This window comes from Panthera leo, chromosome D1 (assembly GCF_018350215.1).
Source record: "Panthera leo isolate Ple1 chromosome D1, P.leo_Ple1_pat1.1, whole genome shotgun sequence".
NCBI lineage: Eukaryota > Metazoa > Chordata > Mammalia > Carnivora > Felidae > Panthera > Panthera leo.
Window position 1 is genome coordinate 5,767,737 of NC_056688.1, and position 20,434 is coordinate 5,788,170.

At 36.7% G+C, this 20,434-nt stretch overlaps 1 protein-coding gene across 1 annotated transcript in view; it reads right to left on the reverse strand.

The window, feature by feature from the left end:
* GUCY1A2 (guanylate cyclase 1 soluble subunit alpha 2) overlaps positions 1-20,434 on the reverse strand; it is a 321,468-nt gene that overhangs the window by 228,289 nt on the left and 72,745 nt on the right. Inside the window, exon 4 of the mRNA XM_042904735.1 lies at positions 16,512-17,230. Within this exon, the coding sequence (XP_042760669.1) occupies positions 16,512-17,230 (719 nt within the window). The remainder of the gene's footprint in view (positions 1-16,511; positions 17,231-20,434) is intronic.

A 20,434-nucleotide genomic window follows, 5' to 3' on the forward strand; every position in this document is an offset into this window, starting at 1 on the left:
TCTACTCCAATTTTTAACAGGATGGCTGGAATGATTTCTGGCATTTTACACTAAAAATAGAAAGAAACACCTACAATATGATACATAATAGTTCACAATTAAATCAATGGTTGGTCTAATAACTGACTTTTTTGGCATTAGTGCTATCAACACTAGAAGGCTTCTTCTCTATCGTAAAGTGTGCTTTTGAAAAATATACTCAAACTTACAATATGTAAAAATAGTGTCAGAGTCAACCCAACTATGCCAAACCAAGAAAACCAACCCTAACATTAAATTCAAACAATGAAAAAGGAGACAGATCAAATTGGGGAATGGAGTATCTCAAATAAAATAAGCTGAAAAGTTTTAAATAAACCATAAATGTTGGCAAAAGCAATTACAATTAAGATAGAGTGAAGGGAAGTGTGCCTGGGTAGTTGAGTTGGTTAAATAACCAACTTCAGCTCAGGTCATGATCTTACAATTCTGTTCATGGGTTCAAGCCCTGAATTGGGCTCTGTGCTGACAGCTCAGAGCCTGGAGCTTGGTTTGGATTCTGTGTTTCCCTCTCTCTCTCTGCTCTCCCCCATTCATGCTCTGCCTCTCTCTCTCTCTCTCTCAAAACCAAACATTAAAAATTTTTTTAAATTTTTTTAAAAATTAAAATAAAAGATGGGGTGAAGGGAACATGTCCAAAAGTTAACCCACAAAATCCTCACACCTTTGATACTAAGATAGGTAAAAGTAAATGTAATTTAGGTATTATGACTCAAGAATTATTAAGGGCAAAAACAGGAAAATATTAATAAAGCGCTGAAGTAAATTCTTGTACACATAACAAAACAATTTTGAAATTTACGAGAAATATTTTCTTCCAGGAAACATGAGATCAGAGCCTTGTTCAAATTATAAAGAACATTTCATACCAGACACACTTAATAATTTCTTCCCCTAGAAATTATCCAATTAGTGGTTAAGGGAAACAAAGCAGATGTACATATACTCTATATTTAGACTTAGAGAAGACGCTGAGGACACATTTTTTTTAATTAAATTACTTTAAATTGTTATATGATAGGGGTGAGAAACAGTCCTATAAATTGAATATTGGCAGCGCTTACAAAGTCACACTACAAAACTGCTGATCTCTTCAAAGAAATGTCTGGGGAAAGCTAAAGATATCAAACTATATGGAATGTCTTCAGGATAATGTTCTTTAAGAAAATCAAACACATTTTTATAGTGCCCAATGATCCCTATCAGGAACAGAACATTGAATCCTTTTATGCATATGGAGACAAAATTATTCATTCTCTTCTGTAATTTAGTAATACAGGTTCAAGTTTAAAAAGGCATAGCCATGGGAATAAAGATTCAATAATACAAGAGCAGTAAGTTCTAGAGATCTGCCCTGTGGTTAACAATATTGTATTGTACACTTAAAAATTTGTTAGAGTGTTGATCTTATGTTAAGTGTTCCGACTACAATAAAATTTTTAAAAAAGTATCTACTCATGAATGGAAAAACTGACAGACTGCAATGTAAAATCTATGAAATACATAATCCCATAAAATCAAAAAGATTATAAAGAAACTGAAAACAGAACCTGTAAATAATTTATTAGATATTATTTCTATTCTGTAAATTGGGAGGGAATAAATAAAGATTCTAACTTCATAAAACTTTGTCCTTTTGAGTTTATATAAATTGTAAGTATTATATATAAACTAACATGCAAATTATTTCACAGAATAATAAACTCACAGTATGGAAAAAACTACAGACCAGAGTTGAATGGTAATTAAATCACTGAAAATTAGTTGTTATAACCAGTCTCAGAAAGACCTGAAGAATAAAATAATGTATGGAGCACCTGGGTGGCTCAGTCAGATAAGCATCTGACTTTGGCTCAGGTCATGATCTCACATTTTGTGAGTTTGAGCCCCATATCGGGTTCTGTGCTGACAGCTCAAAGCCTGGAGCCTGCTTTGGATTCTGTATCTCCCTCTCCCTTTCTGCCCATTTGCCACTCAGGCTCTGTTTCTCTCTCTCTCAAAAATAAATAAACACTAAAATAAGTTTTAAGAATAAAATAATGTATAACCTACCTAGGAAATGCATCAGAATAGCACAGAATCCTTTTAATGTAAAATACTTATGAAAGTTTCTTTTTTACTCTTGTTTACTGAAATTCTGTACTAAAGGTACATTTATTGCATTTCTAGTACCATCTAAATTAGAAAATAAGGGAATGCAAGGTACTAGAATCATAGTAAAATTCTCCATACATGTAGAGAGTGACAGATTCCATGACATCTTTACTAAAGGGGAAGTATGTCTGAAGCTAGCGTTCAACAGTCCATAGAGAATTATTTCATTCATTCACTCATAATTTTGAGACATAAAACTTAAAGTCTCAATCCTTTTAACGAATTCTACATGTTACCAGAAGCATTCTCAATATTAACCATCAACAACTGTCGGGAAATAGGTTCTACTTACACAAATGGGTTAGGAAAAAATGCTTAGGGTGCAAAGCTGCCACCAAGGGGTGAAAATGCCCAAGATGAGCTAGTGAGATATTGTACTGGGATCACGAGTAACCTGTTATAACACCTGCAGGAAATTACTTTCCATCTGGCACCAATGTACATTGATCACAAACTCCACTTGTCCCTCAGACCCTTTGCTTCTTACACACACAAGTTAATGATTACTGCCTGATTGTTTTCTTCATGTTCACATGTGTAGGATCTTGTTTTCCTCATGTTCACCTCGTGGGTAATATCTTGTGAGCTCAAAAAACACAGAAACGAAACCCCTGTTTGGGGCTCTCGTCTCCTCCCAGACACTAGCCTCTCTCATATTCAATTCTGCATCCACTCTCTTGCTGGACAAGAGAGAACTCGAGACTCATAGTCTGTCACAAACATCACAGATTAATCTGTCCTGACAAGAAATACAGTTCTAGATCTCTCCTTCAAAGGGACAGAGTTTGGAGATCAATTTTCTTTATCTGCTTGTCTCTGGCACTCAAATCAGATTTGAACTCCTCTGAGCCTCTATGAAAACATGCACACTGTCTTAAAAGAAAAGCAAAAATAAACCAAGACAATCATGTGATTCAAACATACTTTCTTTTCAGAAAAACACAATCCAGTTAACCCTACTCATTCTCTTGCAAAATAGGGAAACACTATTAAACATGACCAAGGGCTCTGGGTCATATTTTGTATGTATGACAGAAAAAGATCAACCTGATAAAAAAAAAATCAGTCTTTAACCAACAATACACTAGAAAATGAAAACTGTTATTTTCTAATAACTAAAAAGCCTCAAGAAAACTTACTAAAGACTCATATCCTAATGAATTATTTACTATTTCAGGATTTCCTAGAGGTTCAATTTTGATACTTAAAAGCATAAATAAATACTTTCTTATACAGTACTTCTGTAAGCTGTTGTAAAGATAGCTTTTCCTATGTTTTACTATTCATAAAAAATAGCTCATACAAATCCAATTTTCATTGCATTTTGAGGAGTGGAAACTGGCTGCTAAACTTGGAGCCCAAATATAGGGGGCATTTCAAAGATACTTTAGTGAGGTGAAATTTGAAGGACATTGTAGACTACATTATAAAAGACAAGGATTGTTGGCATGCGTGGATGGCTTAGTCGGTTAAGCATCTGACTCTTGATTTCGGCTGGGGTTACGATCTCACGGTTCCTGAGTTTGAGCCCCTCATCAGGCTCCGTGCTGACAGCAGAGCCTGCTTGGGATTTTCTCTCTTTGCCCCTCCCCAACTCACACATTTTCTCTCTCTCTCTCTCCCTCAAAATAAACTTTAAAAAAAAAAATAAAAAATAAAAGAAGAATTGATAACTAAAATTACAGCTTTTACAGAAATGTCTATTTCACAAATTCATCAGTTCAGGAAAGCAAATAAAATGGTATCAAAGCTTATCCTCATAAAAGCACAGAATGTCTGTCAGATATGAACTACTCTGGCTCAGTGAAATAAGTCAGACTGAGAAAGATACTGTACGATTCCACTCTTATGTGGAATCTAAAGAAACAAAACACGTAAATCAACAAATATAAAGCAGAAACAGGCCTGCAGACCCTGAGAACAAACTAGCTGTCCCCAGAGGGGAGGGGAGTAGGCAACACGGGTGGAGGACATGGGGAGAAGCAGTGTTCCAGTCAGATGGGAACTGCACCTGTGGTGAGCTGGTGGCATGTTCAAACTCATCATGTCACCATGCTGTGCACCTGTAACTAACATAATACCATGTGTCAACTGTATTCAAAATAATTAAAGAAAAAAAAAAAACAGCACAGTGCCACCTGTCAAATGGTAAGCGCAACAAATGTCAGCTGGTGTTACTGACAGACAAAAAGAAAAACATAGGTACTGCTCTTATTCCATAAAATAGCATTTAAAATTTTTTTTTCAACGTTTTTTATTTATTTTTGGGACAGAGAGAGACAGAGCATGAACGGGGGAGGGGCAGAGAGAGAGGGAGACACAGAATCGGAAACAGGCTCCAGGCTCCGAGCCATCAGCCCAGAGCCTGACGCGGGGCTCGAACTCACGGACCACGAGATCGTGACCTGGCTGAAGTCGGACGCTTAACCGACTGCGCCACCCAGGCGCCCCTAAAATAGCATTTTAAAAACAATGTGCTATTATTTACCTCTGAAGATTTTGGGATTCCCTCTCTGAATCTTTGATAAAATATTTCTAAGAGGTTATCATTTAATATATTTTTGAATTCCCAAGTATCGCATAGCTGACTATCTTGAACGGCAGCTCACTCCATTTTAAATGTATCTAATGATTGGAAAGTTCCTCTTAATCCTAAAACCAAATCTACTCCATTATAATCTGCACTTTGATCCTGGTTTTGCTTTCTGAAATAAAGTGGAATAAATAGTATCTTTCTTCTATTTGATAACTATTCAAATACTTGAAGGAAGTTTCCACATCTTTCTTATGAATATTTTCATGCAAGGCACTTAGTATCTTTCAATAGCCCAGGTACTGTTTTGAGTGCTTTGCGTGAATTAATGAATATATATAATATTATATTTCATATTTAAATATTAAACCACATTAAGAATGAGTAACACTCAAATTTAAGAAAAGGAACAGGGCTTAGTCAAAATCAAGAATTAAAGATATGAGAAGCCACCAAGGAAATGTTAGATGTGTTTATTTGTAAAATGGAAGTAGTAAACATATTTGTAGACATCAGGAGAATGTGATAGTTGTGCAGGGAAAATGGGAGGGTACAAGAAAGGCCCACTGGCCATAAGGTTGGCAAGAAAAACAAGTTTTTAAAAGTTAAATTGCTCAAGATCATCCAGCAAGTAAGTGACAGAGTTGGAATTTGGGAAGTTCTGGTCCAAAGATGACATTCTTAATCACACAAAATACTGCCTCTCAACACCCCTTCTGTGCTTTCTGGAGGAGGATGTCCAACCAAGATACATATAGAGCTAACTGTTTCTATCAGAACCAGAATCATTACGCGCTATCATAAAATCCACTTGAAAAAAGAAAGAAGATATAGTTTAAAGAATGATGTACAAGTTGCTTCCACAGTCAAGAAGTCGTGATCAGTGTTCTGGAACTCAATTATAACAACTCTCAGAATCTTGAAGAGTAAAGACGTGACATGAATAAAGGAGAAAAGAAAATCTAGTACATTGTGTTTTCATGTCTCTGAGATCTTCAGGAAGTCAGGACCACTTAAGCTGCCTTCCCACCATACAATTAACACAGTAAATGGTGGCCTCTGAGGTCCTTTTTGGATGAATATAGGGTGAAGCTTGCCTAGACAACTAATGTGTGTTCTCTTACGAGACACATACTATGGTAGTCATAACAACATTGACATGTCAACAGTGTTTGTCTAATGATCTTGGAGTATTCAGCTGACCAAGTTCAGTTGCTGCTCAGAGAAAAACAAGGATACATAAAGGTACATACTGGCCTTGTGATTCAACTGAATTGCTGGGTTCCCACATGGGCACAAAAAATATATATATACTCAGAGATACACCTGTCATTTCAACCAATGCTATTTATAAAAAGGATGAAGTATAAGAGAAGGAGATACTGAAATATGCAAATAGTGTTGACTGATAAAGACTAGACTTATATTTGCAAAGAACAGAAGTTCCTGGGCCAAAATTTCTCCATAACTATTTTTTATAGGAAAGTAAATAAACGATCACACAAGACAATTACATGAGAACTAACAGGGATAGAGTTAGTAGGTGTGCCAAAGTATGTTAGACTGTTACTGAGTAAACAAAAAATGACACACAAAAAAGTAACTGCACTAATGATAATCTGAAAAAAAAAACTGTAAAGACTAAATTGGCACATGTTACTCTTTTATCAGAGAAACAATTTTTAGATCCAATTATCTAAAACTATATAAAAAAAGAGATTTATAGGAAAAAGTAAAAATAAGTATACCAAAATGTTATCAGTGAATACTTCAAAGTGCTAATAAAATAGCTTTTTTAATGATCTACATTTTTTTTAACGTTTATTTATTTTTGAGACAGGGAGAGACAGCATGAATGGGGGAGGGTCAGAGAGAGAGGGAGACACAGAATCTGAAACAGGCTCCGGGCTCTGAGCTGTCAGCACAGAGCCTGACGCAGGGCTTGAACTTACAGACCGCGAGATCATGACCTGAGCCGAAGTCAGATGCTTAACTGACTGAGCCACCCAGGCGCCCCATGATCTACATTTTTTACAAAGTATAAATTATTTCATAATAAAAAAAACTTAATAAAAAGATTCCAGGAACAGATTGAAAAAATAGGATTAAAAATCTTCAGTAGCCAAAAAATATGTAGCTTTATTTGTTAGAAAGAAAGAAAGAAAGAAAGAAAGAAAGAAAGAAAGAAAGAAAGAAATTAAACAGATGCCCCAATGTTGTTTATAGCAGCATTATCAACAATGGTCAAACTATGGAGAGAGCCCAACTGTCCATCAACTGATGAATGCATAAAGAAGATATGGTGTGCATACACACACACACACACACACACACACACACACACACACAATGGAATAATACTCAGCCCTAAAAAAGAATGAAATATTGCCATTCACAACAACATGAATGAAGCCAGAGTGTATTATGGTAGTGAAATAAGTCAGTCAGAGGGAGAACAAATACCACATGATTTCACTCATATGTGGAATTTAAGAAATAAAAAAAAGTGAGCATTCGGGGGAAAAAAGAGAGACAAACCAAAAACACACTCTTAACTATAGAGAACAAACTGATGTTTACCACAGGGGAATTGGGTGGGGGGAGGGGTAAAATAGGTGATGGGGATGAAGGAAGGCACTTGTGATGAGCATCCGGTGATGCATGGAAATGTTGAATCACTATATTGTACACTTAAATATAATACTATACAGTATGTTAAATGGAATTTGAATTAAAACTTTAAAAAGAAATAGAATATATAATACACTGGAATATATGTTTTTTTCCTAATTAATTAAAAAAATATATAGTTACAAATAATATATGTAATTATTATCCTATACATAATAATCACAATTATTACATATAACTAGGTTTATAACATGTAAACTGCATCACAAAAGGTGGTGGGAGAGAAGGAATGGAACTGTGTAAGAACAGAACTGTCTACCAACACCAGGGCAGTATTAATTTGAAAGAGCTTATAACAAGCTAAATTATGCATTCTAATCTCTAGAGCATCCACTAATAAAATAACTTTAAAATATATTTGTAAAATAAATAAGGAATTAAAGTATCATGCTAAAAATATTCATTTAATGCAAAAGAATTCTTGAAAGAGGAACATGGGAACAAAGAAACATGAGACACATAGAAAACAAAACCGTAGATGTAATTCCAAACAAGTCAACAATTACATTAAACGTGAATACACTACAATCCAGTCAAAATGCAGAGATTATTCAGGGTGTATAAAAAAGTGAAAGCCAACTTTATCTGTAAGAAACACCCTTCAGATTCAAAGGCAAACACAGGTTGAAAGTGAAAAGGTAAAAAAAAAAGATATACCATGCAAACAGTATCTATTTATGAAACATTCAAAAACAAATATTAACTATCCTACACTAAGTCTTTCAGAAAATGAATAATAGCAAACACTTCCCAACTCATTCTCTGAGGCCAAAGACACTGCAAAAGAAAGAAAGAAAGAAAGAAAGAAAGAAAGAAAGAAAGAAAGAAAGAAAGAAAGAAAGAAAGAAAGAAAGAGAGAGAGAGAAAGAAAGAAAGAAAGAAAGAAAGAAAGAAAGAAAGAAATGACAAAATCTAAAGACCAATATCTCTCATGAACAAAGATGCAAAAATCCTTAACAAAACATCAGCAAACCAAATTTAGCAACATATAAAAAGGTTTATAACACATAAATATGACCAAGTGGGATTTATCTCAAGATTTTGAGTTCAACATCTGGAAATAATTAGTATCTCATATTAAGAGAAAGGCAAAACCACACGATCATCTCAATAGATAAAAGAAAATAGATGGTACACAATCTAACACCTATTCATGATACAAAGTCTCAACAAACTAGGAATAGAAAGGAATTTCCTCCATCTGTGTTAAGAACATAAATACCCTACAGCTAACATCACATGGAGGGTAAAAGACTGAATGCTTTACTTTTTAAGTTCAGAAAAAGGCAAGGATATCCACTATCACCACTTCTATTCAACACTGTACTGAAGGTTCTAACCAGGGCAAAGGTAGGAAGAGAGACAGAAAGAAGTAGGGAGGGAGAAATACAGGGAGGGAGATAGACAAAGAAAGACAAATTAAAAAGAAAGAAGGATAACTATCCTAACTCTCAGACTACATGACCTCCTATGTAAAAAATCCTAAATACCCCCCTCCCCCACAAAATAGCATTTTTCCTATTCTGTAATAGTAAACTATTCTAATATGAGTTTAGTAAGACCATAGGACTCAAGATCAATATACAAAAATGATTTGTATTTCTATACAAAAATACCATTTAAAAATATTGTCTTTGTTGTATCAAGAAACAAACAAAATGTTGACAAAAGTTAAAGAAGATCTAAATTAACTGAGAGAGATAACTTCATGGAATGGAAGGCTCAGTATTTTAAGACAGCTCTTCTTTCTAAATAAACCCACAGATTCAGTAAAATCCCTATAAAAATACTAGAAGCTATTTTGGAAATTGACAAGGGTATCCTAAACTTTATGTGGAAATACAAAGGACCAAGAATAGCCAACACAACTTTGAAAAAGAACAAACTTGGAAGACTTACCCAATTGCAAAACTTATTTTGATCCAGTAATCAAGACACTGTGTTATCACCATACAGTTAGGTATCTTTAAAAAAAAATGAAAAAGAACAGAAAGGCAAGAAAAAATGTACAGTCAATTGATTTTTGACAAAGTTGCAAAGGCAATTCAATGGCGAAAAGATCGTTTTCTCAAAAACTGAGCAGAGACAACCGGAAATCTACCTGCAAACAAATAAAAAACAAAAAACAAAAACTTGGGCCCACGTGGCATACACAAAATACACCTCAAAATGAATCACAAATTAAGATTTAAAACCATAAAACATCTAGAAGAAAACAAAGGAGAAAATCTGTGGCCTTCAGTTATACAAAGATTTGTGAGATACCATACTAAAAGCAAGCTTCCTAAAAGAAAATAATGGTACCATCACAGTACCATTGTGCTTCAAAAGACAGTAATTTTTGAAGTCAGTATCTAGAATGTATATATTTTTTTAAATTCAGTAGGAAGACAAACAACACCGATATGGGCAAAACATTTGATTAGACATTTAACCAAAGAAATTATACCAATGGCTAATAAGCACAAGAGAAGATGCTTAACATCACCAGTCATCGGGGAAATGTGAACTAAAACCCAAGATACTACTTTACATCCACCAGGATGGTCATGATCAAAAAGAATGCCAATACCTAGTGTTGGTGAGAATGTGAAGAAGCGTGAAGCCTCATATGTTGGTCAAATGTGAGATAGCATAGCCTCTTTGTTCAACAGCACAGCAATTCTTTAAAAAGTGAAACATATACTTAGTATATGACACGGCAATTCCTCTGCTAGGAATCTACCAAGGAGAACTGGAAATACATCCAACACAATCACTTATATGCAGATGTTCATTGCAACATTATTCAGGACAGCCAAAGTCTGAAATCAGACTTTGTTTCCAGTGTCTATCAACTAGTAAATGGAAAAAAAAAAAAAAAAAAAAACAAAACAAGAAACACAGTATATATGTGAAATGAAACACTGTACTAAAAATGAACAAATTACCATACATGCAACAACATGGATAAACCTCAAAAACATTATGCTGACCAAAAAAGACTACATATTTGTATGATTACGTTTTTAAGAAAGGTCAAGAAACGACAAATCTATATAGATGTATGTAGGCCAGTGGTTGCCTGGGATCAGGAGTAGGAGCAAAGATTGATCACAAATGGGCACAGGAAACTTTGTTTGGGGCCGGGGGAGGCAATAAAGTGTTCTAAAATTCTACTGTTGTGATAGTTGCACATACACTAACTAAAAATTACTATGCTGTATACTTATGAAAAATGTTAATATGAATTAAGAGCATCTTTAAAACAGAGGAGGTGGGCAATGAATTCCAAACAGCTCTTCAGCTTTTAATTTAACTGAGACTGAAAGCTACCAGCTAAAACAAAAGGATCAATTAAAGAAAGATTCTGAACAATTTGTAACTCAAAGGGCCAATTCCCCCTCCCCTCCAAGAAGGTACCACTCTAGCAGTCAATGGTATCTCATCTATGGTAGGAGACACCTTTTGTTAGTTCAGGTGCAATCTTTCCTGCTAACAAAAATTAAAACGTGGTAAATGGGCACTTGAGGCATGGAGGTCACTATAATGAATATATAATTCACCAAGTAACAAATACCTTGTCCTCTCTATAGAATACGGTAACTGGACGGTAGCATGGCACTATGCAGACATTTTAACTTTATAGGCATTTAAAGATTGAAAGACCCGGAATGAGCCTCAACAATACTGGTGTCAGAATCCAAATTTGTCCAACACACTTTAAAAGGCAGTTTATGGTCAGGAAGCAGTTCCAGAGAAAAGACAAACAAACAAACAAAAACAAAAACAAAAAAAACCCACAAAAATTAGACATCTCATTTATAACTACAAGAGCAAAGCAAACTCCAGACAGTTGTGACTTGAGTTATGACTATGTTCTATAATGCTAATTTATAGAGAAAGCCCTAATGGCATTTTGTCCATCACTAAAATTATCGTTCAATATTTGAAATTCTCTAGCAGACTGTTTCAGTCTGAAGAGAGAAAAAAAAAACTCACATTTTCCCACACTAAACTGAACTGAAGTTGAAGTCAAATGATATACTCTTGACAGCCAGGTGAAATTTGTCTTTCAATGGTGTCATTATGGCATAGTAAGATTAATAAATATATTTTCAACTTTTCAATCATCGTGTCAGGAGAAAATGGGCACATGTCTAGGAAAAATAAAGGAGTCTGGAAGCTGATCTGACCACAGAAAATCAGAGGTTAATTCCGTATTCTTTTAAAATTATTTCCTAGCATTTGTTTTGTGGCTTCTAATTAATAAGACAGACCTGGGGTAGGGACGGGGGGAGAATAAGACAGACCTGGGGATATTTCTAGGGATTGAAAAAGAAATGTGTTATTATTGTTCATGCTTTTCCTCAGTTCCAACTCTGAGAACACAAGTGAAAATGAGTAACAATGCCATTGCTCTGTTGTGGGGATGATGTATTTCAAAACCTGGACTCCTTCCACAATATTATTAAAGTTCTTTGAAGCGTTGCTGCTAAGAAAAAAATATCAAAAGAACTCATGTTATTTATTGTTTCTCAAATCCACTGTTATTTCAGGTTGTGCCTAAGCTAACCAGTTGGTTTTATCTTGGAAGCCATTGGCACAGCAGAGCACTATCACATGTGAATATAAAAGATATTAGTAGACCCAGGTAGTAAAAACTTGATTCCAAACTTCAGTGACTCTGAAAAGGAGACTCACGATTTTAAAACAAGAACAGTTTATAAAGAAAAAAGCAGATCCCCAAGTCATATTTTAGGGAGATGTTATACCAGCAGGTTTCATATTTCTTTAAAACTATTAAACCTACTGATGTCCAGTACCTTCTTTTCTAAGGCCATAAGTGAGGAGGAGAACAGATAGGAAGGAGGTTACAAGTGTGTAGAGCAAAAATAATAATCATGGCTTACACTGAAGCTGAAGATAGAAAAATTTTACATGGATTGTCATTTAATCCTTACAAAAAAGTGTTTGAGGTAGGCAGCCTAAGCTGTCAGAGAATTACTTTAAGTCGGTCCTGATAAGAGGATGACTCTTCATGGTTGAAAAGTCAGATTCCCCTCTGCTTCTCTTTGAAATTGCCTGAATTCATTGAATCAAAGGGATGATAGCAACTTTCATGACCCACGGACTTCCTATAAATTTACACATGTTAAAGATGACTTAATAAGGAGTATAAATACTAATTATTCATCTGGGTTTCTTAATTTCCAGATGAATTAACCTGAGGCTCAGATTACAGGGATTTACTAAAATCACGGGTCTGAGACGCCTCTCGCCCAAGCTACCTCCACTTTCCCACACACTATCACCTTATAATGTGGAGAAGGAAGCCATGGGCCATCGTCCAGTTTCTAACAGCCCTCTTTACACACATGGCCCCTCCATACAAAGAGGCTTTGGAATCTATATCAATACATTAGATTCACAGGACTAGATGTAACGCCCCAAGCTGCACATTGCACCGCAACAAATTTCCTCTAAAACTCACCACAATGCCTCCAAAGACTGATGTGACAAACTTCCAAATTCTCCAAATAGTTAGATTTGAATGACCTAAAGATGCAAGTACAAATTAAGAGATTCATAATTCACCCTTAATTCCCAATGCTGAATCTGTTCTTTTTTAAATAATGAACTAATTCATTCATATTTAATGCCTGACATCTGATAAAGAAACGTGATGAAAAGAAGGTGAGCTTTAAGGAAAGATAAAAACACAGAAATGCCACATGGGCAGAGAAGAAAAGAGAGAGAGGAGACTATGTAAGGCATAGGTGATCACTTAGAAGATGCAGAGGGAGCCAAATAGAGGGACTCAAAGCTGGGTCAATCCACCTGGAAGAGTCCCTCCTGACCTCTAAAGTCTGCTGAATTGAAGCCTGCCACTGATGACTGCATATGATGTCTCTCGGTGACATTCCCCCTTCTGGTCTCATTCACTCATTACTACACAATCACAAGGCAAGTTCTCTGGAACTAGGATGATGGCTTTCTGATCCATTAGTATTTATCAAACTGCTCACAAGCATGTTCTCCCTCTAATCACATGGTTAACCAGTGACTGATAACACAAAATGACAAAGATCCTGTTTAGCAGAAGCATTACAATTCATTCCGCAAACGATTTACTGTCATTCAGCTACACAATCAGCTCTTGGTTTTCATTTCTTGGGTATGTGGCGTTTTATTTTGGTTTTTTGGATGGCAGGTATTAGTGCACAGCCAAAACAGTTAAATCATCATGAAAGCCTTCACCGTTGGACCAAGGAATATCCTAAATTATTGAAAAATAGCACTTTCTTGGGGTGCCTGGGTGGCTCAGTCGGTTGAGCGTCTGACTTCGGCTCAGGTCATGATCTCACAGCTTGTGAGTTAAAGCCCCACATCATGCTCTGTGCTGACAGCTCAGAGCCTGGGGCCTGCTTTCGATTCTGTGTCTCCCTCTCTCACTCTGCCCCTCCCTGGCTCATGGTCTCTCTCTCAAGAATAGATAAAACATTTAAAAAAATTTTTAATAAGTAAAACAGAAATGAAACTAGCACTTTCTTATCAAAGCCCCATAAAAAATTAGAAAGTTTAGACAACATGGAGTTATTCATTGATAAGAACAGCTATTATGGGGAAAATAATGAATAATAAGGTCAAATTTATCAAGAGAATCCTAATTGTTAACCTTGGTTTTCTTTCCTCTTTCCATGTGTTAAGAAAATACAAACTTGGGATTTGGAAACATAGTAATTCAAAAACATTATTCCTCTGGTTAAGACTCCATGACATAATGTTACTGACCACAGTTCCAATTGGGGCCAAGAAGAACTTCCCAAATGACCCCTTCTGGCAAACCCAGGTGAATAAGCAGAACTATAAGCCTAAGGATGAGAGGATTGCTGTCCTATTCTAAGAAAAAATCCTGCCCTATTGCTTTATTTTTAAGCTGTCACTGCCATGTTTAAGTTACAATGGCATCTTCTCAATGAGCACATTTTCCTATTACTGGAATTGGCAGGGGGCCTTGACCTGTGAGTCGTCATTTCATTATGTCTATTCCTCACCATGGTACACAAATGAAATAAATACAAGCCAGATGAAATAAAGGGGGAAAATCTGTAGCAATAACTATGAATTGAATTAATTTTTCTCCAATCTACAAAATATATAAAGCAATTAACATTGGTAATAACATATTCTACTGCAGGCACATTTTCAAAAATATAAACTTCAATTTTAAAGGCCAACACTGCTCACACCCTTCTAGCCAAACACTTCACTTCTGTAAAACAGAACCAACAGTTTTATTATTCTCTAAATTAAAAGGACAGAATAATTTCAAATTTAAATCACCTACAAATACGGACAAAAACATACACTAAACAACTTCGTTCTTTTGCAACAAGCTTCAAGAAGGGGTAGCAATCACTGAACATATAAATACATATAATATATATGTGAAAAATATTATTTAAAACACCATGTGTAATCAAACAGAAATAATAACAATTCATTCAGACTAAAATACCCAAGCATGCCAAGCTGGAATTTTCAAGTTTATCCTTAGAAGCTTTCGAATCACTGAATCTAAATGATGAAAACAGCACTTGTATGAGTTTCCTAAGTCATGGGATCCAGTTATCCTGAATAAACGGGCATCGTTCCCTATTTCCCAAGTGTTTTGCTTAAAATGTTTCCATTGAATTTCAAAATTATAAAAAGCAGTTCTAAAACGAATGCTACAGAAAATCCTCAAAAATGTCTTTGGCTCTGCTTTCAGGGGGCTAGTCTCTCATTTATTTATCATGGCAGTCATGTCAGAATACGTGAGTACTCATTCACTGAGTTTTTAATTGTGTCTACAACTCATCTTTCCTTTAGCCCACAGGAGCCTGTTCATTTCCAAAAGTCAACAGCTTTCCCTAAAATGCTTGTGAACAAGCTGAATCACCTAGAAGAAGTTCACTTTTTTTTTAAATTTTTTTAACATTTTATTTATTTTTGAGAGAGAGAGAGAGAGAGAGAGAGACAGAGCATGAGCAGGGGAGGGCAAAGAGTGAGGGGGGACACAGAATCTGAAGCAGGCTCAGACTCTGAGCTGTCAGCACAGAGCCCAATGCAGGTCTTGAACCCACGGACTGCGAGATCATGACCTGAACCGAAGTCAGATGCTTAACTGACTGAGCCACCCAGGCGCCCCATACTTTCCTTGTCACAAAATACCAAAAAGCTCTACTGGCAGTTGATACACACAAAGGTCCACTGCAGAAGAATATCATTTATATCATTTATTTTTGTGTTTAAAACAATAATGACTAACTTTTCTTCACACTCCTATTTTAATGTTGACTTCCACTAAAAAAAAAAAAAAAAAAAAAAAAAAAAAGCTTTACCCAAGGGCACATATTTGTGTCAACTATTTAAGATTCTTCTTTTATCTTTTCATTTCTTAATAACCCAGATTTTCCAAACAGGGATTCCAAGAAATTAATAACAATTCCTAGTGTTGATGCTGTTCTCCAAGCAGTGAGCCTGTTCTAAAGGAACGAGTCCCTGTGTCAATGCTACAATCTATTGAGAAAAGCACTCTTGAAGTAGCCACTTAATTTCCAACTCTTAGAAAATCCATTATTCTGCACACTGAGACAAAAATAGGATGCAACCAAGACGTTCCTAAATTATGACATTTAGAACAGAGCATATTCAAAGTGGAGCTAGCTTTCCACCCATAGTTATTTAAGGAGAAGGTGAGCAGGCCCCACACTGTTGGAATCCACCTTTCCATTTCTCTCCTGTTTGCCTTCAGTTGGTAGAAATATTCATGGGTTTACAGGATCAGGTTCTTGGTGAGTCCTATCATTTTTGTAATTACTGTGGCTGGTATTAATAAGTGTCTTCTTTTTATATGCTGAAATAAATTAATGAAAGAGGCAGACACTATGCAAAATGGCTGGGAATAAGGCCAAATCCTTTTCCATACATCCAGGGACCAGTAATTTTCTAAATGGCACTTTAAGCTCTCTCGCCTAAATAATTACAAGTACCGCCGGCATGTAATTTACAGAAATAATTATGCACTCTTCCAGTCCCCATCACCCATCTCGAGCCCATGGCCACTCACCTTGTCTTTATTTTCAGTGCCGGAAGCCTCAGGCTTGGTCCTGATCACAAACGGGGTGGACAGTCGCAACAGGACCCTCTCAAAGGCGGCACTGACCTTTGGAGAAACGATCTCGAAGCAGTCCTCAAACCTGAGCACTTTGTGGGTGTCGCAACGCAGCTGCTTCCGCAGGCCTTCCCCCAGCTGCAGGACGGACATGTGGGCGTCGAACATCAAGTGGAAAGGGAAGGCCCTGCAGAAGGTGCTGATGCTGATTCTGAGGTCGGCAGGGACTCGGGAGGCTCCCCGGGGAAGGTTCTTCACGGCATCAGTATTGTCACATTCTTTGATGAGGAAGGTAAGACAGCTACAGTTGCCTGGGTTCGAAGCATCGGAGCACAGTTTCTCATTGGCCACCTGCTCCACGCTGACGTCCAGCCGGTAGATCTTCTTTCCCGCAGCCTTGATCATGCCCAGCATCGCGAAGCCCACAACGTGGTGAGGACGGAAGTAGTGAAGCAGAAGGGCGCCCTCGGGGAGCTCCTTGCACAGGAACGATGGGGACTCCAGCGTGGCCTGTTTCCCAAAGGAAGTTCTGATGTGTTCCAAAAGAGCATCAAAGCCATTAAAAAAGTCCTGCAAAGTGCCACCTACGGCTCGAAGGACTCTCTCATTCTCATCAAAGCATATATTAAAGAACTCCTCACCAAATCTTTCTTGAAGTTCCTCGAACTTCAAACCTAGAGGTAAATGGGAAGCACATGTTAGTCAAGTGCAATAAAATAATCGAATTTATAGCTTTTTTTTGAATGCTCATCAAGTGAGATAACTACGCAGTGAAGCTGGAGAGGTGTTTCCCTTGGGCCCACAGATTCCCAGAGAGATTAATTCATTTTGAATTAGAGAAAGAAAATTTCAATCCATCTTCTGGGGGCTTCTAAGACGTTGATGGGCATAAGCTTCCTTTATGTTTGTTTGCTTTTGTTTTTAAGTAGACTTTATTTTTTAGAGCAGTTTGAGATTCACAGCAAAAGTGAGCACAAAGTATAGATATTTTCCATAGAACCCTCTTTCCACAAACGCACAACCTCCCCACCCCACCCCACCCCACACATACAATCAGTCATGCACTACAGTGGTGCATCTGTTACAATCAATGAACTATAATGACACAACACCATCACTCAGTCGTTAGTTTACAGTAGGGTTCACTCTTGGTGTTGTATGTCTTTGGGCTTGGACAAATGTGTAGGGATATGTGTCCACCATTACAGCATCACACAGACTAGTTTTGCTGCTCTAGAAATCCTCTGTGCTCTGCCTGTTCATGCCTCCCCCCTTACCTCAACCCCCTGTAGCACAAACTTTCTAAATGCTGCTAATTTAGCTGCAACAGTTTGTTTTCCATTTGCTATAATTATCACAAACAAGATCTTTTTCTTAATGGTTTCCCTCATTGGTAAAGAAACTTTTCAGAAGCAGCTATCAGCTTGTTTCTCTGTCGTGCCCATCCACTATTACTATTTGACTTACCAAAATTCTTCTGTTAAGTGGGAAATGTCAACCAGAGAGGGAATTTATGGTACTTGAGCAGAGAAAGGTAATGGATTATCTAGTGTGAACAGAAGGAATGAAGTGAGACACTAGGGAGAGAGGGACAAAACAAGAAACTAAAAATGGCAGAAGGGTGGATGGATTTGCATTCTTTCACCCACAAAACTGAGAGTAACCAAGAGTCTGTAATCTCAAAAGAAAGAGTTAAAAGTCTTTGTCTTCCCAGTTCACATTCACTCCCACCTGCCATGGCGAGAGGAACTCTATCTTATAATAATGGAGGTATAAGGAATGGTAAACACACACACACACACACACACACACACACACACACACACACAATGCAATGCACTATGTAGAAATTAGAACCAGTCACATGTGATCTAGTTAGATCCATCCTTAAGGATGATCTGAGGGAAAATATGGAGGGAATTTACGGTCCATAGAGGAAGGATACAACACCCATGTATGATTGAGGGTGTAGACTAAAGGAAACTTCTATACAGAGTCAGTCTGTTGCTTCTCCTTTGACTTTGGCTGAAATCAACACATTTTAAGTTCATATACTCATATTTTCTTGCCTCGTCTACTCCATCTTGCAAGGAGGTCCTGAAGATAAGGCCAGACTGGGAAAAAAACAGAAGGTCACTCTGCCAGTGTCCTATTCAAGGGCAGAGCCATCTGGGCTGTCTATGGCTCGCTTTGCTATCTATTCCTACATTTATTATTCCCTAAGGGTTCTCCCCATGCAGAAATCAGGGAATAAAGCAGAGTCAACACTACTATTTGAAAAACACAGTCAAAAGACACCAAATATTTTTTGAGAGAGTATTAGAGAGTATAAACTTTGTGACAGCCAAGTGAAGTAGTCAGTTGGACAAAAAAAGTGAAATGAATGTGAAAATCAACGTGAAATGAAAAAAAAAGTAGAAAACCTAAGAGAAAAAGAGTCCTTTTATTAAGAAGAATTTCATATTAATTTTACTTTCACAGGTTTGACATTCAAGTCAAGCTGACAAAGTCACCTATCAAGATAAAAACATGAGCGCACATCTTACATGGTCATGGTACAAGATTGCCCTTCAACGTAGGCTGCAATCACGAGCAGTAAGACCAGCTCAACTGATGATAATAGCATTTATCTGTCCAGTTCTCCAGCGTGGAAGAAAAAAAGGTGGACGACACTCACTGCAATTTGGCTCCTGTCCCAATGGCTCCACTGAAACTACTCTTACAATTGCTTAAAGCAATACATACTGCTTCATCCCTACCTCAGTTAACCTGGTTTGTTGTTTTTCTTTTAATTTGACTGTATCATCATCTTACTCTCCTAAATCTCCCTTCTCTTGGCTTCTAAAAATATACCATTGGTTTGATTACTGACAGTCTGAAGACTCGTTCCCTAAAATGTCTTCCTACACCAAATCTCTGTATCACCATCGATACATAACTAAAAAGTCCTAATACAATTTAAATGTATATCCCTTCAAATGTATATCCCTTCTTGGTTGCTATCAAATTTTTCAATTACAACATTCTAATTAAAACTAAATTCAAAATAAATAAAAATTCCTATAAGCTCATTATACTCCCTGAACAACAAAATTCAATGAGTCACTAAAACATCCCATGAATTGCTTCTATATTTTGAAGAGTTCTATCTTAAAAGGACTCAGAGTCTTTATGCGCAAAAAAGAAAAAAAAAAATTTCTTCTAACTTGCTTTTTTTTTATAACATTGAAAACGCCCTCAGAGTTATTAAGAACAGAGATTAAACATAATATAGTAAGCTTATGTTCTATTTTCATTGCCAGAATCCCAAAAAATCATCCAGAAAATAACAAGTAAATTCACCAGGAGCACAAAATAAAAACTACTCCGTGAGTACAGCATTCTATCTGCTAGGAATCCCTGCTATCTTACAAAGCACTTCTCTACCTGAGGGTACAAGGGCTGTTAATTCTGAAATAAAGACACCGAGGCCTGCCCGGATACTAGAGTCACTTGTACCAACAAAGAAAAGCTAGAATATTTCTACTATCACACCCAAATACTACACATGGTAATTCTATAAAATCACAGTACTCAATTAACTAATTAAGATTTTGGGGGCACCTGGGTAGCGCAGTCAGTTAAGCGTTCAACTCCTGATTCTGGTACAGGTCATAGTCTTATGGTTTGTGGGCTCCAGTCCCACATCAGGCTCTGTGATGGCAGCACAGAGCCTGCTTAGGATTCTCTCTCTCTCATTCTCACTGTCTCTCTCTGTCCCTCCCCTCCATGTCAATCTCTCTCTCTCTAAATAAACATTAAAAAAAAAGACTTTTGTTTTCACAATTATTAAACTTCACAGGATCATAAAAGAAGTTCTTCAAGTTGGAAACATGTAA